The following is a 19,804-nucleotide window of genomic DNA, read 5'->3' as shown; positions in this document are numbered from 1 at the left end:
AAAGAAGACAGGCTCAGGAGTTCATGGTCTGGCCGATCTCAATATTAAATTACTGAAAACAAATTTACTAAGCACCTGCTATCTACAGTATAGTATCATGTGTACTCTATATATAGTATCATGAACAATATACACAAAGGAATGAGGTGTATTTGAGGATGACAGAATCACTAGAAGTAGCCTGGTATGACAGGAAAAGATAACAAGGTAAGCAAAAAAAATGTGAACCAATTTATACATTCAACAATAAGTAATAAGTAATATTACATCAATGTATTAAAAAACACCTCTCTGGCAAACCAATCAGAAGACAAATTAGATGGGAAGTGCAAAGAGAATGTACTGTATATCCTACTCCAAGTGTGATCCACAGATCAGCAGCAGCAGCATCACATGGGAGTCTTAGAAACACAGACACTAAGACCCACCAAAGGCCCACTAAAACGGAAGCTATATGTGAGATCCTCAGTAATTTGTATGCACATTAGACTTTGAGAGGTTGAGAGGTCCTAGACTAACAAACTGAAGAGTAGTTGGAAAGACACTAAAATTCCCCTGGTAAGGGTTAGATGAAGTTGACTGGGAGAGTAGAGGACATTTAACTGACCTTGAAAATACAAGTTAACCATGAGAAAGAGTTCTCTGCTCATCTTTAAAATTTCAATTACTCTTTTTTAAGAACAAATCACAAAAGCAGCCAAGAGGTAGAGAGATTAGACGTACTTTAAATACTTTATCCATCCATTCCTGATTGGAATTAGAAAAGAAAGACTTGCAACTTAGTGAGAGGACACTTACATTTTAATAACTGTGGAAACATTAAGTAAGAGCTTGAGAATTTTAAGCTATTAGAATTCAATTTTTTTCTAAACTTAAAAATTCCCATTTTCACAAGTGGTAAGTACAAGTGAATTTATACAGTTTTCAAATGAAAATTTCCCAAACTTGTAATTTTAATAAGCCCCACCAAAATCACAAACAGAATACCTTTCAGTATTTTGTACTTCCATGTATATTAATCTTCAGTTCACTTTAAAATCAATACAATAGACCATATATTGAAAAAGTGAAAGTAAAAGTGTTAGTCTCTCAGTCGTGTCTGACTCTTTGTAGCCCACCAGGCTCCTCTGCCCATGGAATTCTCCAAGCAAGAATACTGAAGTGAGTAGACATTCCCTTCTCCAGGGAATCTTCCTGACCCAGGGATCAAACCCAGGTCTCCCCCATTGCAGGCAGATTCTCTACCTTCCGAACCACCAGGGAAGCCCCAGGGTATTAAATAATACCAAAGAATCACTCATTTTGTCAGGTATCATAACCACATTGTGGTCATGGAAGAAAATGTCTCATTTTTTAAGAAATGCACACTGAAATATGGAAGGGTGAATGACTTTGTTTCTAACACCTCACAAAGAAAAGGAAACACAGAAAGATGTGGCAAAATCTTGATGATTGCTGAACTGGAATCAGAGGTCGGCAAATAGCAGCCCACAGCCTGTTTTCATATGGCCTAAGTTAAGAATAGTTTTTCCAAGTTTAAAAGATCGTAAACAATAACAAAATAAAGAAAAATATGCAACAGAGACCAAATGTTGCCCCACAAACCTAGTTTATTAGTAGACCCTTTACAGAAAATGTTTGTTGACCTCTGTCCTGTATGATGAGCATAAGATTGTTGTACTATTTTTCTCTACTTTTACACATGTTATCAAGTTTTAATACTGAAAGATTTTAAAATAACAGTCTAAGTAGAAAAAGACAAATCTAGTAAACCCCAATAATGCTTTAATAGAAACCAAGCAAAAAATCCACAATTTGCTAACATTCAAACAATGGAAACTTTAAACAATGAAAAGTGATTCTCACTCAATAAATATTTGAATGAATCTTGTATCAGGCACTGTTTCAAGGTCAGGAGTGAATGAAAGAGACAAAATTCCTGCCTTCATGTAATTCTGGCACTGTTGTGCTTATTTTCTTATTTTAATTACAAGCATTCTATTTTCCTCCTTTTTAGGACTACGGTCAAGTACATTACTGTGTTTTGACATATAAAAACTAAGCATTCTCGTGGACTTGTTTTCACTGTAAACAGTATCAACAAAAATTACACAACATGAAAGACCAGCAATCTAAAAACACCTAATAATTAAGCAATACTTACTGGAGATCCAAAGTTATGTCCAACTTCATGAGCAAACGTAATGTGAGAGACTTTGGGGGGTACATGAGACCCATAGTTCTGAACAGTAATAATTCCAGTGTTTAAAGACTTCTTCTTACCATCTGAATAGAGCTTACTTTTTTCACATATTCCTCCAGAGCTTCCTAAGTCAAAACAAAAAATGGCTAAAATTAGCATCTTCCCCCCTCCAAATAATTCTCTAATATATGCCATATTAATTTGAAACATTTTATATGTATTTTGAGTCCAAATTTGGTACATACATATGTCAAGTTCTAAAAAGTTTCTTTGGTCCACGATTAGAAAATCATTCAAATAAGTTTTAATGGCACAAATAAATTCTCAGGATTGAATACAAACCCCTTATAAAATGTTCCTCTTCATAACCAAAATGTCTCCAAATTTTTACTCCTCTTAATTTAGCTAAACAAATATTTAAGATTCTGTTAAACTTAAATATTTCAACATTTACACTGGGTCTTTTTCATTTTTCAAGAAGAAAACTTATATTTAAGTTAAATGAAAGCTGACAAACTATGCTCAAGGAGATGCTAAGAAAGTCACTTCTACAAATAATAACAGTGATGGACAGGAGTATGTGATTCATGTCCTAAAAGACAACGCACTATATACTCTTTAAAAAGGAAAAAGTAGTGGCGGCTAGGATGTGGAGGAAATAGGCTGACAAAGGTACAAACTTCAAGTTGTAAGATGAATCAAGTCCGAGGATCTAATGTGTGACACATGATGACTATAGCTGAAAACATGGTATTATATAAATTAAATTTGCTAAGAGAAGAGAAGTTAAACATTCTCACACACACACACATGTAAATATGTGGGGTGACAGATGTATTAAACTTGGTGGGGGGAATCATGCATTCACAATGCATACAAATATCAAATCACATTGTACACTTTAAATATCTTATAATTTTATTTGTCAATTATATCTCAATAACACTCAAAAAATGTCAAGTGGGTAAAAGAAAAAAGGAATGAAGGACAGAAAGTGGGAAGGGAGAAAAAGCAAATGTGGTAACATGTTAACTGATTAATTTATCAGGAGTTCACTACACTATTCTTGCAACTTTTTGGCAAGTTTGAATTTTTTTCCAAAATAGGTTCAAAAAACTCAATTATGATTTTCCAACATGTCTTGAAGATATTTTCAAATTTTAGTCTTCATTTTTCACTTGTATGATACATACGAAACCATTTTGTAGTTCATCTGTTCATTTACAGTTCCTAAACTTCAGAGCTTAATACCAACATGAAAGTGTTTTCACATCTAAATGCAGTTAATTTTAGAAATTAAAAAAAAGAACATCAGCAAATTAGAAAATCCTTGTTTTTATATACACTGCACCAAGACAATCACAGTATTTTAAATAACTACTCAAGACTTTCAGGGAGAAGTACTTTGGTTTACATTCACATTTTAAGAGATTATTTGCATTTTTTCATTAAAATACAATCAAATGGATTAGGATATTCTGATAAATGATCTAATTATTTCAAATTAACTTTCTACACACACAGCTACAACCAAATTACATTTTTAAAAGCCTAACATTTATAACCTCTGATAAAGTATATAATAGGAAAGCAATTCAAAAAAGATGTGCAAGATATGCTATATTTAAAATGGATAACCAATAAGAAGCTTGAATGTGACAGCCTGGATGGGAAGGGGGTTTGGGAGAGAATGGATATATGTATATGCACAGCTGAGTCCCTTCACTGTCCACCTGAAACTATCACAACATTGTTAATCGGTTATACCTAAATACAAAATAAAAAGTTCAAAAAAAAAATGCAAGAATAGCAAGAGGCTACAACTGTTGCCTTGTTCCTTTTAATATTAGAAAGTACAGGAAAACATATCATAAATTTAATGACTATTATGACACAATTCGAGAAACTGAAATGATAATGTGCTTTCACAGAAAACTAAACGGAAAGACTAAGTCATAATGCAGATTTTAAAGGGCAAAGGATTGAGAACCTTTATATTTAATATTTACTACGTTTTCTACACAGAAAACTGAATAGAAAGATAACAGCAAATGACTTACAAATATTTAATATATTCTCTTAATCTACTTTTGGAGTTCCAAGGACTATATCACTATTCTAGAAACTAAAAAAGATATAAATAAGCATTCTGTATGTAATAATTACAGTCTCTATATTACAGTTTTAAATAAGTAGCAAATTAATATCCTGCCTTATCGAAGATGTGTCATATGCAAATTGGTCCAGTGCTGTACTGTCAGACTTGAATTAAGCATAGAAGGTTCCACACTGCAAATCTTTATCAGTCAAAAAAAAAAGTAACAGTACATATTAAAAACTCCAATAATGCACTTCCTATATTTTTGAGGTCTATCTAATTTAAGGAAAGATAATGCATAAATTTGAGTGTAGTCTTCTGAAATACAGTCTTTTAAATTCATATCTAGTTTAATATGTTTAACTGCTTTTGGTTTCAATAACTACTGCTTATCTGCAAAGCTTGCTATTTTTACAGACTAACAGCATATGTTAGAATAATTCAGTTGTACAGAAAAAAATACAATACTATGTCTAACTTTATTAGTTGTGATTTAACTTTTTAAATACTGCAACAATTTTTGATATGCCAGAACTCAATTAATGTTATAAATACCTACAGCTAAGTCATAACTCAAGTTCAGTAATTGCTTTACACTGTAAATTTAAAAGTTTACTACATACAGTCATCACTGAAAAATACAAATTACGAATAACAATGATGGACGGATAACTCAAAGACCAACAAAGAAACAGAAACATTTTTCTATCTACAAGATAGTCTGAGGGCTAGTCACAGAATATCGGTCCTAAACTTGTTAAAACAATTCCCCAAAAGAAAAAAATTATAAAACCTACAAGGGTAAATTTAATACCCTGAAAGAATCCATAAATACAGTTTTGGTGTGAGCAGCCCTAAACATCTACAACAATAGTAGCATGCTGACCATTCAACATTAATCTGAGCAGTAATTCTGAAGCAGAAATTAGTATACTGCCAGACAGGTTCTAAACAAGAAAAACAGAAAAGAAGATCTCTACCAAATGAAATGTCCCCCAAAATGTTCTTCATAAATGGTGAGAGAAATACTCAGGGGTTCAGGACTGGCTCTGCAGATGAACTTCACAGTTGGCCTTCAGTGACCTGGCAAACTGAGACTATGTTCACTGGGTTAACTGGTAACAGTAAGGTGGGTAACAGATGAGCAGAATATGCCTAAATAAAACAAAGACCCCCTCAAAAATCACGTTAGAAGGGTGTAGCAAATTAAGTACAAAAAAGGGCTATCTAATATAAAGAATTTACTTTGTGAAGGAACTGACATTTCAGTCTCTAAATAAAAGGCTGCTACCTGCTTATCACAAAACTTTGCTTATAAACAGAGAAGTTTAATATTTCCAGTTTCTTATTCAAGACTAACTTTGTTTTGGAGACCAGACTCCTCCCTTTCTAGCACTCCTTTCTAAGTCCTGTATGATTTCACATGGAAACCTCCAAGTTAGCCCAGTTTATGAGCTGTTCTATTTATTATGGAGTTAGGGCAGGAAGAACTGTTTTTCTCACTAAAAGGAAACTGAAGGCAGAACCCAACCACAATAAGAAATTTTAAGAAAACAAATAAAAAGTAACATAAAAAAAGACTGAAACACAAGAAACATTATTGGAATGTTTCAACTCTCATTGTTTTTTCCACCTTAACTGAGTCAATGAAGAGGACTACAGCTAGTAATTTGAGTAACTATCCTGTGAAAATTAACACAACAGTATCACAACAAAATTCTTTTCACTACTCTATATTTGAATAGTGAAACAGCTGCAGAATTAAATGAAATTAAGCTAAATAATACAATAGAAATTAATGAGGTCAAATAAAAGTGAAAAAGGTTAAGAAAAGCAAGAGACCACCAGCTGAACAGATCAGCTATAAAATACTATTGCAAAAAATTAGGCTAAAACTAGCATTACTAAGATTTGCATACAGAAATATTAAGTCACAAAGGAAGGGCAAAGACGGAAGAAATTACAATGAAAAATAAACAAGCTGAAACAACATGATTTACCTGAATTTACAGAGACAGAACAGACAAGGACCCAGTACACTAGCTCCCAATCCAGAGCTCTTTATCTCACGACAATTACCCAAAACGATGCCTAAATTCTAGTCAGACACGACTGAACGACTTGGCATGCACGCATGACTCCTCTCTCTTAAGAAAGAAGGAAACAGATTCCATCTCTACTTAGATTCAGGAAACATTTCAACTTCTTCTTGGAAATGTCTTAGAGATAAAAGCAGGATGTTACATTATAATAATACCGAGTGAAATAACTACCAAATGCACAAAACGTGGAGCCAAAAGGTCCAGATTCTAGGTTCTTTGCGGTACTGGGTTGTAACCCAACTTTCCTCATCTGTATAATGGAGGAAATAACACCTATACATCACAAGGGAACTGAATTAATTAGTAAGAGCAAATACATGAAGTTGCTTATAAAAACAAAATGCAAACCAAATAAACTCAGTTGAGGCAGTCTAAGGGCAAAGGGAAATGAAGAAGAAAGCTGTCAGGGCAGGTATCCTATTTTAGAAAAAGTTGTGTCAAAGGAACAAAGACCCCTTCTCTTTCCCACTCTGGCCCCATTCTTCCGGCCCTGTCTAGCTGTTCCCCCAGAAGCGCCTAGAAAAAGGCTTGTGAGAGTTGGAGTTGGGATTTTAACACAGATTAAAGGAAGAAGGCATCAGATGAAGAACAACAACAAAAATACAAGTAATGTGGCCTAGCATTCTCAAACCAGAACTCTACCTACTGTCACTTCAATAAAATACATAGTACTTCATAAATTAAGTGGTCCAGATATCACAAACTAGACAGAAAACTAACTGTCCCCCAAACCCTAGTTCAATCATGAGAAAAACATCAAACAGACTATGACAGAGGGACATCCAACAATATCCCTGACCAATACACCTCAAAACTGTCAAGGTTATAAAAAATAAGAAAAGTCTGAAAACTCATCACAGCTAGGAGGAGACTGAAGAGAAATGACAAGTGTATGGTTGTATCCTGGACAAGATCCGGGGATGGGAAAAGGACCTGACGAATAAGAAATCTGAATAAACTACGGGATGATTTTAGATAACAATAATGTACCTATTATTACAATAATGTAATCATTAATGTTAATAATAATGCACCATGTAATACTGGTTCATTAAGTGTAACAAGTGTATCATACTAATGTAAGCTGTTATAAAACAGAAAGGAAGGGGAGATGAAACTCTATACTATTTGCTCAATTTTTGTATAAATTTAAAACTGTTCTAAATATATAGTTTTGTTTTTTTTAAGTAGACATACAGATATCTGAATATTCAGAAAAACTTGACCAAGCTCTCACAGAACCGTTACATTCTTAATGAACAACAGTTTGGAGTTGAAAATACAAAATGGCAGGAAGTTTTTAGTCTGAGATCATCTAATCATTTGCCCAGGACATTTTGTGAGCAAAAATATTAATATGCTGGTTTTCAAACTTTAGAATGTATCAGAATCACCTGGAGGGCTTCTTCAGACAAAGACTGATGGGCTCCACACCACCCGGAGTTTCTGACACAGTAGACCTGAGTGAGGCCCATAAATTTACATTCCTAACAAGCTCCCAGGTAATATGGATGCTGCTAGTCCATGGAGCACAGTTAAAGAAACACTATATTAACCACAATATATAAAGAAAAACAAAATGAATCCTTGAGTTTCTATAGTACCTACTGATGAATAAGGAGAAGGGATTATAAACATCGTGATAAAATTATCCAACTAATCTTTTTCCCAAGCAGGGAAAAAGAAATTTCAGCATATACAAGTAATAAAATATGTGAATTATCACAGGAAAGAGTGAAACATACAATCTACTGACAATGCAAGTAACACAAAACCAGCACAGATCACTTTAAGGGACAAATATCCAAAAATACTGTATTATATAATACATGCAGCCTATGACATAAACATGTATTTTAATGACAGCAGGGCTTGAGTACACTTCAAAATGTGGCAGAGAAACAAAAGCTTTGGAACCTGTAAAAAGGATATTCACTGCAGGCTTTTAAAAAAGAGCAAAATATATAAGAGGAAAACTATAGTACTAAAGATGTTAAAATATGCATAAAAAATCAAAGGATAAATTAAGAACAGAAGAGCCTGTCTTACCCCATATGAAGTTTAAGTTGATTCTTTTAAAAAGACATGTCAGAAGGAGAAACTGCTGTTTACAGCTCAGAAGATGACAGACTACTGATCAAATCCTATATGGCAAATTTATATTCAAAGAGTCAGGGATTCTTTCTACTTATCTTTCACTTAATAAATCTGTATTTCTCTAAATAGGCTACTGAACCTATTATGCTGTAAATGACAGATCCCCGTTGGACTGCAGTGGAAAGGAGATTATCCTACTCCAGCTTTCTAAATGATAGTGGCTTTCATGGCTAAGCAGACACCAGCAGAACGTGGGTCCATGCAGTCAAGCCAATGGAGCTAAGGATCCTGGGGCCTGCTCTCATCTCTTTTCAGGCAATACTTGACTTTTGTTAAAATAAAGGCTAGAAATAAAATGATGATAGTAAAGGTAGTCTCTTTTTCTTCCCACCTGCTGTTCTTGAGCAGGATTTCTCTGCATTTTATCTCACTGCAGAACAAAAGCAAGAACATAATTTTCCCTTGTTGACTCTAAGAACCTCTCCCCTACCCCCATCCCATTAATTAATTACATTAACTTTTGTGGAACAATTAGCATTCTGCTTTTCAGTTTCAGAAATAAGTACCACTTTTCCCCATAAAATTATTTATTTTAGCCACTGAATGTACAATACCAAATGTCAGGATATCTGCCTGTTAGTACTCATGTAATTCATTTCAAAATAAAAAGCTGCTTCATCTATTTTTCCATTTACATTATGCTTATGAATTTTATCTAACCTGAACTGTACAAATGAAAATACTGCATGGGCATCATTTTCTCCTATACTTTGTAAAATTCAATCCATCATGAAACTGCTTTTCATTCCAAGTAGTAAGTCAAGACATATCTAGATAAACTACCTGAAGGTGCTCCAACCCACGCCAGACCAAGGACACCATCATCAAAATCTCGATCTGTGAAAACGTAGGCCAAACAGTAGTCATCATGATTCTGCTCAGAATTCAGCTCCAGAAACTTCTCCACACCAATATTTGGAAAACGGAATGGATTTGTAGGGTCCTTCTCATCAGCAGTTGTGTTGATCTAAAACCCACAAAACAATGATTTTAATGAGCAGCTAATGTTAGCAGAGCTTTAGTAGAAGTAGTATCCACTACTTAGTCAATTTTTTTTTTAAGTAGCCATAAGGATATCTGAAGAATTAGAAAAATTTGACCAAGCTGGACAATATACTTGGGGCCCAAGAAAGTTGGGGCTAAATTAATGCTTCTACAATTATTCCCACTTCCTCCACCCCATAGCTGATCAAAAAAAAAATGGAAAGACAAGGTAGAGGAATTAAAACTGAGTATGTTACATTTCTGAGAAAATTTTCACCCCTTTCCTGAACACGTGGGATGAAAAAACAAGTTCTGCTTTCAAAATTTCTAATAAGGAAGTACAGTTTCTCAAATTTAATCATCTGATCAGTCTCCCTTAGTGCTGATCTCCTACATATGGTGATAAGTAAAGGATATAAAACCCTATATTTCACCTAATTAGCAGAACATAAAATGGATATTAAATCCAAGACTGTCAATTCAGCAGACAAATCATATTCCTGGTTCTACTTGCCTAGAAAATCATGAATCAAGCCCAACTAACTTCAAGTTCAATTTTTTTCCCTGTGTAATAATTTTTTTTTCTTTGCCCATTTGTTTCTCTGTTTCAAGCTGAGTTCCTCCAGAATGTTTCCTTCAACACTTTATCTACTATCTACTCTTGGGGCAGCTTTTTCTTACACAACATGAAAAATAATCAATTCTGATACCAAAATTCACCAAAACAAAAGCTTTTATTTATGAGTCATTACTTCTTTTCAGAGACCTCTGCCTATCTTTTGAAGTCCTAGAACAATTTGGTTTTCTCCAAGTAAGAGAACTACATATAAGACAGTTGATAGGGAATAAAAAGGAATATATATGAGAATAAACGTTGCTTAGAAGGCAAATCTCAGTCTACTAAATATATCAGTGATAAGGTAAGGCTATTACAGTCAATAAAACAAAAACTACAGGTCTTTTTATGATCCACATCTTTCAGTAAAATCAAGGGGTTTATAAACAGGATGGCAGAAACCCCTTGAGGGTAACTGCCCAAGGACAGATATGAGAATATTTGGTTTATCCATTAACAATTAATCAAAAACAATCAGTTATGGTCATATAACAACACACACACACAAATCCTGAAACAAGAATACTAAGTATTGTAAGTAGCTCATGCTTAGAGACATGCTACATTGCTTTTCCCCACAAAACACAGAAATGAAATTCTGATACTTCTATAATAATGGCTATAAATAAAAACTGCATCTAAATTTTAGTTACCTATATTAAAAATGGGATGATGAATATTTAAATATGTGCTTACAAAATATAAATTTCAAGTTATTTAATGGGTCACAAACTTCAACTGATGAGATTTTAAACTAAAGTTTTCATCTTGATTACAGGCCAGAAAAACAACCAACTGCCACATTACCCTTTTATATACATGTGTTTCTTCATAATGCAAATTATTTTACTCAAAAAAATGTACCCTACTAAAACTTCTTAAGGTGTTCTCTATTTTTCACTATTTTGCATTTTATTCCTCTGTCTACTAAACAGCAATACTTATACCACTTATCATTTTTATTTGCTCATTTAAATGTTTACATCACTCTCAAAATACATGAAACCAACTGATTACGGTTCTTTATCTATCTACAAACCATATTTCACCTTAAGACTCAATGTAGTATTTAATCATGTCACTTTTAAAAGTAAAGACCACTTTCAGGTATTTTAAAAAATATATTACACATATATACTGAAACTATAATCTAGTCAGCCATATTTTAAGAAATATAAAGAACTGTCTATGGGAAATTCCCTGGAGATCCAGTGGTCAAAACTCAGTGCTTTCACTAAGAGGGCTAGGGTTCAATCCCTGGCTGGGGAACTAAGATCCTGCAAGCTGCCTAGTGAGGCCAAAAATAAATAAATACATAATTTGAAAAAAATTAAAACCATTAAAATTTGTATTAAAAATAAAGAAGTTCTGTGGAAAGTATTTTTGTAAAATGATGACTTTTAAAACATGGGTTATCTAGCTTATAAACTCAGATTCCTAAAAGCTATATACTTTGAAAGAATTCATATTTAGAAAACATTTGAAACAGTCCAATTTTGTTAATAATTGAGTATTTACTTATTAACAATTTATAACATTAAAACTAAGAATCAGCATTTCTCACAATGTGTACTGTAATTCTTTGGAGTCTCAGATGATGTTAATACAAAAAAGGCTAAATGAGCTTAGAAATGTATGTATTTCTCTCCCAAAGGATTTCTCAGAACGTGGAATACATTAATGTGCACTGTTAAATTTCAAGAGGAAATAGAATAAAGTGTTTCTCCAACTTCCAATTTTACGTAACCACTGTATCTATCCTTCCCTCCACTGGAGCATCAAATGGGACACATTCTGAAATATACTCTATAAGGAAAATCTACAGAAACTGGTGGAAATGTCAAGTACCGAATCTCTAGTTACTAGAGCACTTTATAACTAGTATGTTAATCAGACAAATAGAAAACAGTACTTTCTACCATACTTCTTCTACAGTTCAGATTAAAGCTCTATAGATTTCATTCTTAAATCATAAGTCCAGGTATCCCCTCTGTGTTCATGTACAACCCTAGAGTAAAGATAACCTGTATTAGTAAATACAATTTAAATTATTTAATGCATAAAGATGAAATAAAAAGCAAGCATTTTCATTTCGTAAACATGATCCTTATTGTTTCTCTTTTTTAATGTTAACTATTGAAATTCCTTACTTACTCTTATGCGTTTCACCATGAAACTGATGTTACGGATTCCAGAGAAGTCTGTTGTCTGGTAAATTGTATCAATTGCTTTAACATGACTGGATATCTATTGATTTTTTAAAAAAAGAAAAACATTTTAGGGGCAATGTTGAAATGTGAAAAAGACTGTGAATTTCCATTTTTCAAATCAAGAATTATTCATATTCTACCACATTCAAACTTTAAAATGTCAATATCATATACTAGATGAAAGGATGAAAAAGATTAGTGAGCTGGAACTGCGAAGAGAAACTGAATGACTCTCCAGACTTTTCTCTGGCCAAAACCAAACATGCACTCTTGCCTCAGTCATATAAAACTGTTTCTCAGTTTATCCTGCAATGTCATACTTCCATGGCTTTTCACATGCTGCTGCCTTATACCTAAGGTTTTACTCCTTAGACTCAATTCAAACATATTCTGTGAATATCTCCCTGTTAGTTATCAGAGCACTCAGTCATTCTCTGACTCGGTCTTTCCACTGCTGCACTGGTACACATTCTGTAAGTTTTGTCCACCACTTACTATGTAGTAGGCACTGGGCTTCCCTAGTGACTCAGTGGTAAAGAACCCACTTGCCAATGCAAGAGACACAGATTTGGTCCCTAGGTTGGGAAGATCCCCTGGAGAAGGAAATGGCAACCCATTCCAGTATTCTTGCCTGGGAAATCCCATGGATGGAGGAGCCAGGCAGGCTATAGCCCATGGGGTCGAAAAAGTATCAAAGATGACTTAGCAACTAAATAACATCAAAGACACTGTTTTAGGTGCTGGAGGTATAGTGGTAAACAAAACTGAGACGGTCCCTATAAAATTATAGAGATTTATTTTAGAGGGGGGAGAAAGGGAAGGAAGTAATACAAATATAAATAATACACATTTAGATTTTGCTAAAATTGAGAGAGACAAGCAGAGTGACAGAAAGATCCTCTTTTTACCTAGCTGACTCCCAACTTAACTCTCTGGCTTCTAAATCACTACACATGAACCTTCCCATCTTCATTTACAAAAAGCACTCCTGCTACCACTTATGTGAAAATATGCATGAATATATAGTTTCAAAACTATTTTCAAAGAAATTATATAAACATAGAACAGCCAAGTAGAAGCATTAACAATTTAAAAAGTAGCCCAGTTTGCCACACATTGATAAAGAACATCATAACACTGCTGGTAAAGTCCATTATAAATCTGTGCTACCTACACTCAGCTTGGTTTAGTGATCCCTTATCCAATACTCTGTTTTCTCCACCCCAAACATTGGAGGTTCAAACATTTCTCCACAGATGACTAATTAGATATCTTAGTTTACTGAGAGTTCATCTTGAGTTCCTGCTTTCTTAACCTTCAAACTTTTCTGTCTTTATTCATTTCTATCTTCCTCAAATGGTTATCTCTTCCTTATGGAGTAACTTTCTTATATTCTTAACCCCAATCCTTACTGGATCTTCAAGAACATTGTCTTACATCAATTTTTCTTTTTCATATCTTACACTGCTTCTCTACTGGATCATTTTCCTCTTCTGACCAACTTCTCGTGTGTCCCCCTTTCACTCAAATATTCCATGTTATTCTTGTGAAGAGAAGTCGCTCAGTCGTGTCTGACTCTTTGTGACCCCATGGACTGTAGCCTACCAGGCTCCTCCATCCATGGGATTTTCCAGGCAAGAGTACTGGAGTGGGTTGCCATTTCCTTATTCTTATGCCACCATATTTCTGGTTTTTCACGTCTCTTGAAACTCTAACTGTTCCTGCCAACCAATTCCTTATTGTTCACAATGTTTTCACCCTCATAACTTTACTGAAAGCTCGCTTAAAGCATATCAACAATCTTCTGATAACTAAGTCAACTAATATTTATAATCATTCTTTCTTTTTTTCAGCATTCAGATCAGTCAGGCAGCTCAGTTGCTCAGGCATATCCAACTCTTTGTTACCCCATGGACTGCAGCATACCACACTTCCCTGTCCATCATCAACTCCCAGATATTGCTCAAACTCATATCCACTGAGTTGGTGATGCCATCCAACCATCCAATGCCAGGCTTCCCTGCCCTTCACTATCTCCTGAAGCCTGCTCAAACTCATGTCCATTTAATCAGTGATGGCATCCAACCATCTCATCTTCTGTCATCCCCTTCTCTTCCTGCCTTCAAACTTTCCCAGCATCAGGGTCTTTTTCACTGAGGTATAATCGACAAATTAAACATAAGATATTTAAAGTGTACATCATGACAATTTAACAAACACACACATTGGGAAAGGATCCCTCCCATCAAGTTAATTAACACACTGAAGTCATTCTCTCTGATATCTCCAAATATGAGAATACTGGCTATGCATTTAATTTGAAACTTTTCTTATTCCTTGATTGATCCTACTTCATCTCCTACCTCTTTAACTATTACATTTTAGCCCATAGTTTTCTCCTCCTCATCCTATTCACTATAAAGAGATTTTATCTCCCAGTTCCTTCCCTTTTGATTTCATTCTCTCCCTTTCATTCTCTTTCCTTGTTTTAACTATCTCTTAAACCCTTAAACTCCATGCAGAAAGCTCAAGGCTAACTACTCCCATGCTCCAATTCTATATTTTCAATACCCTAAAGGGACAATCATGTACATGGGTTTTTAAAACATGTCTAAAAGTAAGTTCATTACCACCAACAAAACAAGTTCACCATTTGTACTAATGACACCTCCACCATCTCAGTCTCAAATCCCTGGACTCAAAACACATTAATCAAACTCAATGGATACCTTCAAAATGAAGGATATTTTGAAGAGCATCTCCAAAACATTTATACTTTAATAAGGGTTTTTCCAGTAGTCATGTATGGATGTGAGAGCTGGACTATAAAGAAAGCTGAGCACCGAAGAACTGATGTTTTTGAACTGTGGTGTTGGAGAAGACTCTTGAGAGTCCCTTGGACTGCAAGGAGATCCAATCAGTCCATCCTAAAGGAAATCAGTCCTAGGTGTTCATTGGAAGGACTGATGTTGAAGCTGAAACTCCAATATTTTAGCCACCTGGTGCGAAGAGCTGACTCATCTGAAAAGACCCTGATGCTGGGAAAGATTGAAGGCAGGAGAAGTGGACGATAGAGGATGAGAGATGGTTGGATGGCATCACAACTCAATGGACGTGAGTTTGAGTAAACTCTGGGAGTTGGTGATGGACAGGGAGGCCTGGCATGCTGCATGCAGTCCATGGGGCTGCAAAGAGTCGTACACGACTGAGCGACTGAACTGAACTAAACTGAAGGGTTGAAAAGATACAAATGCAGATAACAGTGTAACTATAGAGTGGGCTTCTCAGACAGTAAAGAATCTGTCTGCAATGTGGGAGGACCTGGGTTCTAACCCTAGGTGGGGAAGATCCCTCGGAGGAGGGCATGGCAACCCACTCCAGTATACTTGCCTGGAGAATCCCCATGGACAGAGCAGCCTAGTGGGCTACAGTCCATGGGGTCTCAAAAAATCAGACACAACTGAGCAACTAAGCACACAGCACACAGAGTGCTAAGTATAATGAGAATACAGAATAGAAATTAAATACTCTTATTAGGATTCTTCTACCTTTCTCTCCTTTAAGACCACAAATGATAATCTAACCCTCTTTTCAAAGCTAAGCTCCAGTGCCAGCATCTTTTTCATGGAATCATTTTCTTAAATCTCTCTTTCGAATGACACTAAAATATCCTAACTGGTCTTTCAGTTATTTGTGTTCTTATCTTACATATTTTATCACATCACAACTGAAAATACATACTCTTTACTTTTCCAAAATAAGATATGCACTAACTTTAACTTTTAGAGGAAAATATAGGTATAATGAAACAATATGAGAATATCAAAACTAAAATAGTAGCAAAATTATAGATACCTGGGCAATCACAGCTTCTCGTGTTCCGTAATATTTAAAGAACAGGTGATCAGTCTGAATATAAAGCTGACAAGTATTTTTTTCAGCTACAGTTGTACGTTTTTTCCTCAGGAGTTCTGGACCATTAATAGCATGTTCTTCTTGAGGTGTCTATATGTCAAAAGAGTTATTTCTGATCATTAGCATGTTTCACTATCATAATTTATATAATCAATCATATACATTTTAAACAACTTCATTTTCCATTTTATTATTATTTCCTCACACTGTTTAAAATTTCTAAACACCACTTCCAGTCTCGTAACATTCTACTGTATAGATGATTTATTTATTCAAACAATTCTTTAACTTTGAAACATTTTCAAAACATACCATTTAATATGTAATCATGCGTGTGTGTGTGTGTGTGTGTTTGTCTGTGTGTATACACATACACATAAAGCAAGTCTTACAGTCGTCTATAATACTTTGACATCTTCCTCTACCAATCCATCACCCGGCTGTGTCAAATTTAGCATCTAAGTACTTAGGGCATCTGCCCACATTACCTCTAGTCCATCACATTAGCCCAAGCCACCATCACTTACTACCTAGAGTATTGCACTGAAAGTGATGGGAATCCATCTCTGTCCATGGCTGACCTTCAATCTGATCTTTAAACTGCAATCTTTTCAAAACACGATTTTGAAAATATTACCCATCTGCATCTGTATTTTAATGACTTCCTATCACTCTAAGAATAAAATCATAAACCCTTTATACGTACCACCTAGTCAACACTACAGACTCTGTTTACCTGTTCAGTTTTGTCTCATTTCATATTACTTCACAGAGAGACCTTACAGCACTACCCAACTCTAGCTCTCTCTGCTACAGCTAAACAGAACTTCTTTCCAATCCTGCAACACATCATCTGTATCCCTTCACAGTATTTTGCACATGGTGATACTGCCTTCCCTGATCTAGTCAACTTCTTTCTTCAGACTTAGCAAAGGTTAAATCACCCATTTTACACCTCATAGAACCATGCACCCATGTCCGTCACAGTTAATCATGTGGTTATTTATTTTCTGTGCCCAGTCCACCACCATTACTTCAACCACTAGAATATGAGTTATGGAAAGAAGAAACTATCTCTGCGTTTGCTTCCTACTATACTGCTAGCTGGCAACACACACTTCACAGGCAAATGGGAGACACTCAATAAGTATTTGTTTAAAAAAATAACACTGCTATTGAATCTAAAGATTTAAATATTTGCTGGCATCTAAAAGCACCATGTTAAGTGAACTGCAATGACAGTAATAGAGAATTCAACTTAAATTTTAAGCCACAATTCCAAATTTACACTCACATTTTATAATTTCCTTCTCCCTTGACAACTCCATGTTTGTTCTCTTAGTTACTGTCTTCATTGTACTTTTATCTATTTTCACTCAGTACATCATTCTAGGATGGCAGTTACTGTTTCAGCACATTCCATTGTCTTCTGGTTTCAACTGTTTCCAATGAGAAACGAGCTGTCATTTTTACTGCTGCTGCTTTGAAGGTGACTGGACTTTTTACTGGTTGTTTTTAAGAGTGTATCTTCAGTCTTCAGGCTTTCCTAATACTGTGTAAAGTATAATTTTCTTCATGAAAGATCTGTCCTGCACTAACAACAGGGTCTACTACATTTGTTGTTTGGTTTTCTCTGTCCTATGCGGGAAATTCTCAGCCACCATGTCTCTATTTCACTCTCAGGCTTTCTCCTTCTGAGATATCAATTACACATACTTCAGACCTTTCTGATGTTTCACTATGTCTCTGAAACTCATTTCTGTATTTTCTACCCATTTGTTTCTAAGCGGTTTACTCTTTTTCTTAGGACATACTATCCAGGTCTAAGTTCATCAAATTCTTGGTTTCTGTTGTTATATTTTTCAGTTCTAGAATTTCCATTAGGATCTTCTGTTCACTTCCAATTTTCTGCTGAAATTTTTAATTTTGTTTTTATGTACTTGAACATACTATAAAGTCTGTATCTATGTCTGATCATTTCATTATTCAGATACCTTTAGGTTGTTAACATGTCTGACACCTCAGCTAAACCTTTTTGAGTGTGTACACCTGTTGTTTATCTTTCTTTTTAAATTTCTATTTCTTATATTTTGGCTATGCCATACCATGAGGCATGTGGGATCTTTGACCAGGGATCAAAACCATCCTCCCTGTAGTATCTTAACCACTAGACCACCAAGAGAGACCCGGTCATTTAATCCTGAATGACTAATGTTCGGTAAATAATTTTTTCCCTCTCTTCTACCATGTTGTCTTATTTGTTAATATGCTGATTATTTTGAACTCAGGGCTGGACAATGTACATGGAAAATCAGAGACATAATCTGAGGCTTCAAGTAATGATATCTTTCTCAAGATCTATCAATATTTTCACCTCTGGCAAGCAATGAGGCTCGGTGCATTAGTAATCCTCCATTACCTTAATTCAGTCAGAGATTAAGAAGATGTGGTGAGAAACTCTAACCCCTGTGAGGGGAGGTAGAACACTTTCTGATTCACTTTTACTTCTAGAGAGCAGCCCTTCCTTCATTCACGATCCCAACATAAAGTCCCTAAACAGTACTTTTATCATTAGCCTCAAGAACCTGGAGACTTCTACCCAGGAACTGGAAGATATAGCTAGAGAAAAGGTAGCCCAAAGCGTCAGGGTCACTCTCCTAAGTGCGCTCTTTCTCCCCAAAGATCTGTCCCCACACTTCTTCAGAGCCCTGTTATTTCTCTAATGCCTTGAAACAGACACACACATATGCAGATACAAATATAAATAAACATAAACACTTTTTTAATATTCATATTTTGAGGTCAGGTTGGTTTATTAGCTGTTCTAAGCAGGAGGACTACTTCTCTATTTTTGGAAACAATTCTTTGTCAATGTCATGTATTGTTAACATAGTCTCAGAGTTCATAACTGTCTTCACTGTAAGGTGTCCTTCACTCTTAATTTTCATATAGTGAAATACACCAATTTTTAGTAGTCAACGATTTCATGCCTTATTAAAGAGTTTCTCTATCTCAAAATACAAAATATTTTTTAATATCTTCTTTTGTCAAGTGTCTTTTCAAATGCTTTTGCCCATTTTCTATTTATTTATTTTTTTTAAAATAAAAAAATGGGCAAATGCTTTTGCCCATTTTTTAATTGAGGTTTATGGGTTTCTTTTTAATTGAGTTCTTGGGCTTCCCCTGAGGCTCAGATGGTAAAGAATCTGCCTGCAATGCAAAAGACCTGGGTTCAATCCCTGGGTTGGGAAGATCTCCTGGAGAAGGGAAAGGACCCACTCCAGTATTCTGGCCTGGAGAATTCCATGGACTGTGTAGCCCATGTGGTTGCAAAGAATCGGACATGACTGTCACTTTCACTTTAAGCGTTCTTATTATATTCTGGAGAGGCCTTCTGTTATTTATACATACTGCTGACATTTTGCTCGTAGTCTGCGGCTTCTTTTTTACATTTTCTTAACTATATCTAATGAGAAGTTCTTAATTTAACAGAGTCAAACTTGTAATTTTGGGTGGGGA

The 19,804-nt window shown here is 35.0% G+C and overlaps 1 protein-coding gene across 1 annotated transcript in view; it reads right to left on the bottom strand.

Moving 5' to 3' along the window:
* Positions 1–19,804, bottom strand: part of ADAM10 (ADAM metallopeptidase domain 10) — a 136,038-nt gene that overhangs the window by 26,510 nt on the left and 89,724 nt on the right. Inside the window, exons 6-9 of the mRNA XM_004010565.6 lie at positions 16,226–16,375; positions 12,315–12,407; positions 9,344–9,527; positions 2,165–2,328 (exon numbers count right to left, since the gene is read on the bottom strand). Of these exons, the coding sequence (XP_004010614.1) occupies positions 2,165–2,328; positions 9,344–9,527; positions 12,315–12,407; positions 16,226–16,375 (591 nt within the window). The remainder of the gene's footprint in view (positions 1–2,164; positions 2,329–9,343; positions 9,528–12,314; positions 12,408–16,225; positions 16,376–19,804) is intronic.

This window comes from Ovis aries, chromosome 7, assembly GCF_016772045.2.
Source record: "Ovis aries strain OAR_USU_Benz2616 breed Rambouillet chromosome 7, ARS-UI_Ramb_v3.0, whole genome shotgun sequence".
NCBI lineage: Eukaryota > Metazoa > Chordata > Mammalia > Artiodactyla > Bovidae > Ovis > Ovis aries.
The sequence above is the reverse complement of the archived record's forward strand: the minus strand, read 5'-3'. Positions and strand labels throughout refer to the sequence as shown.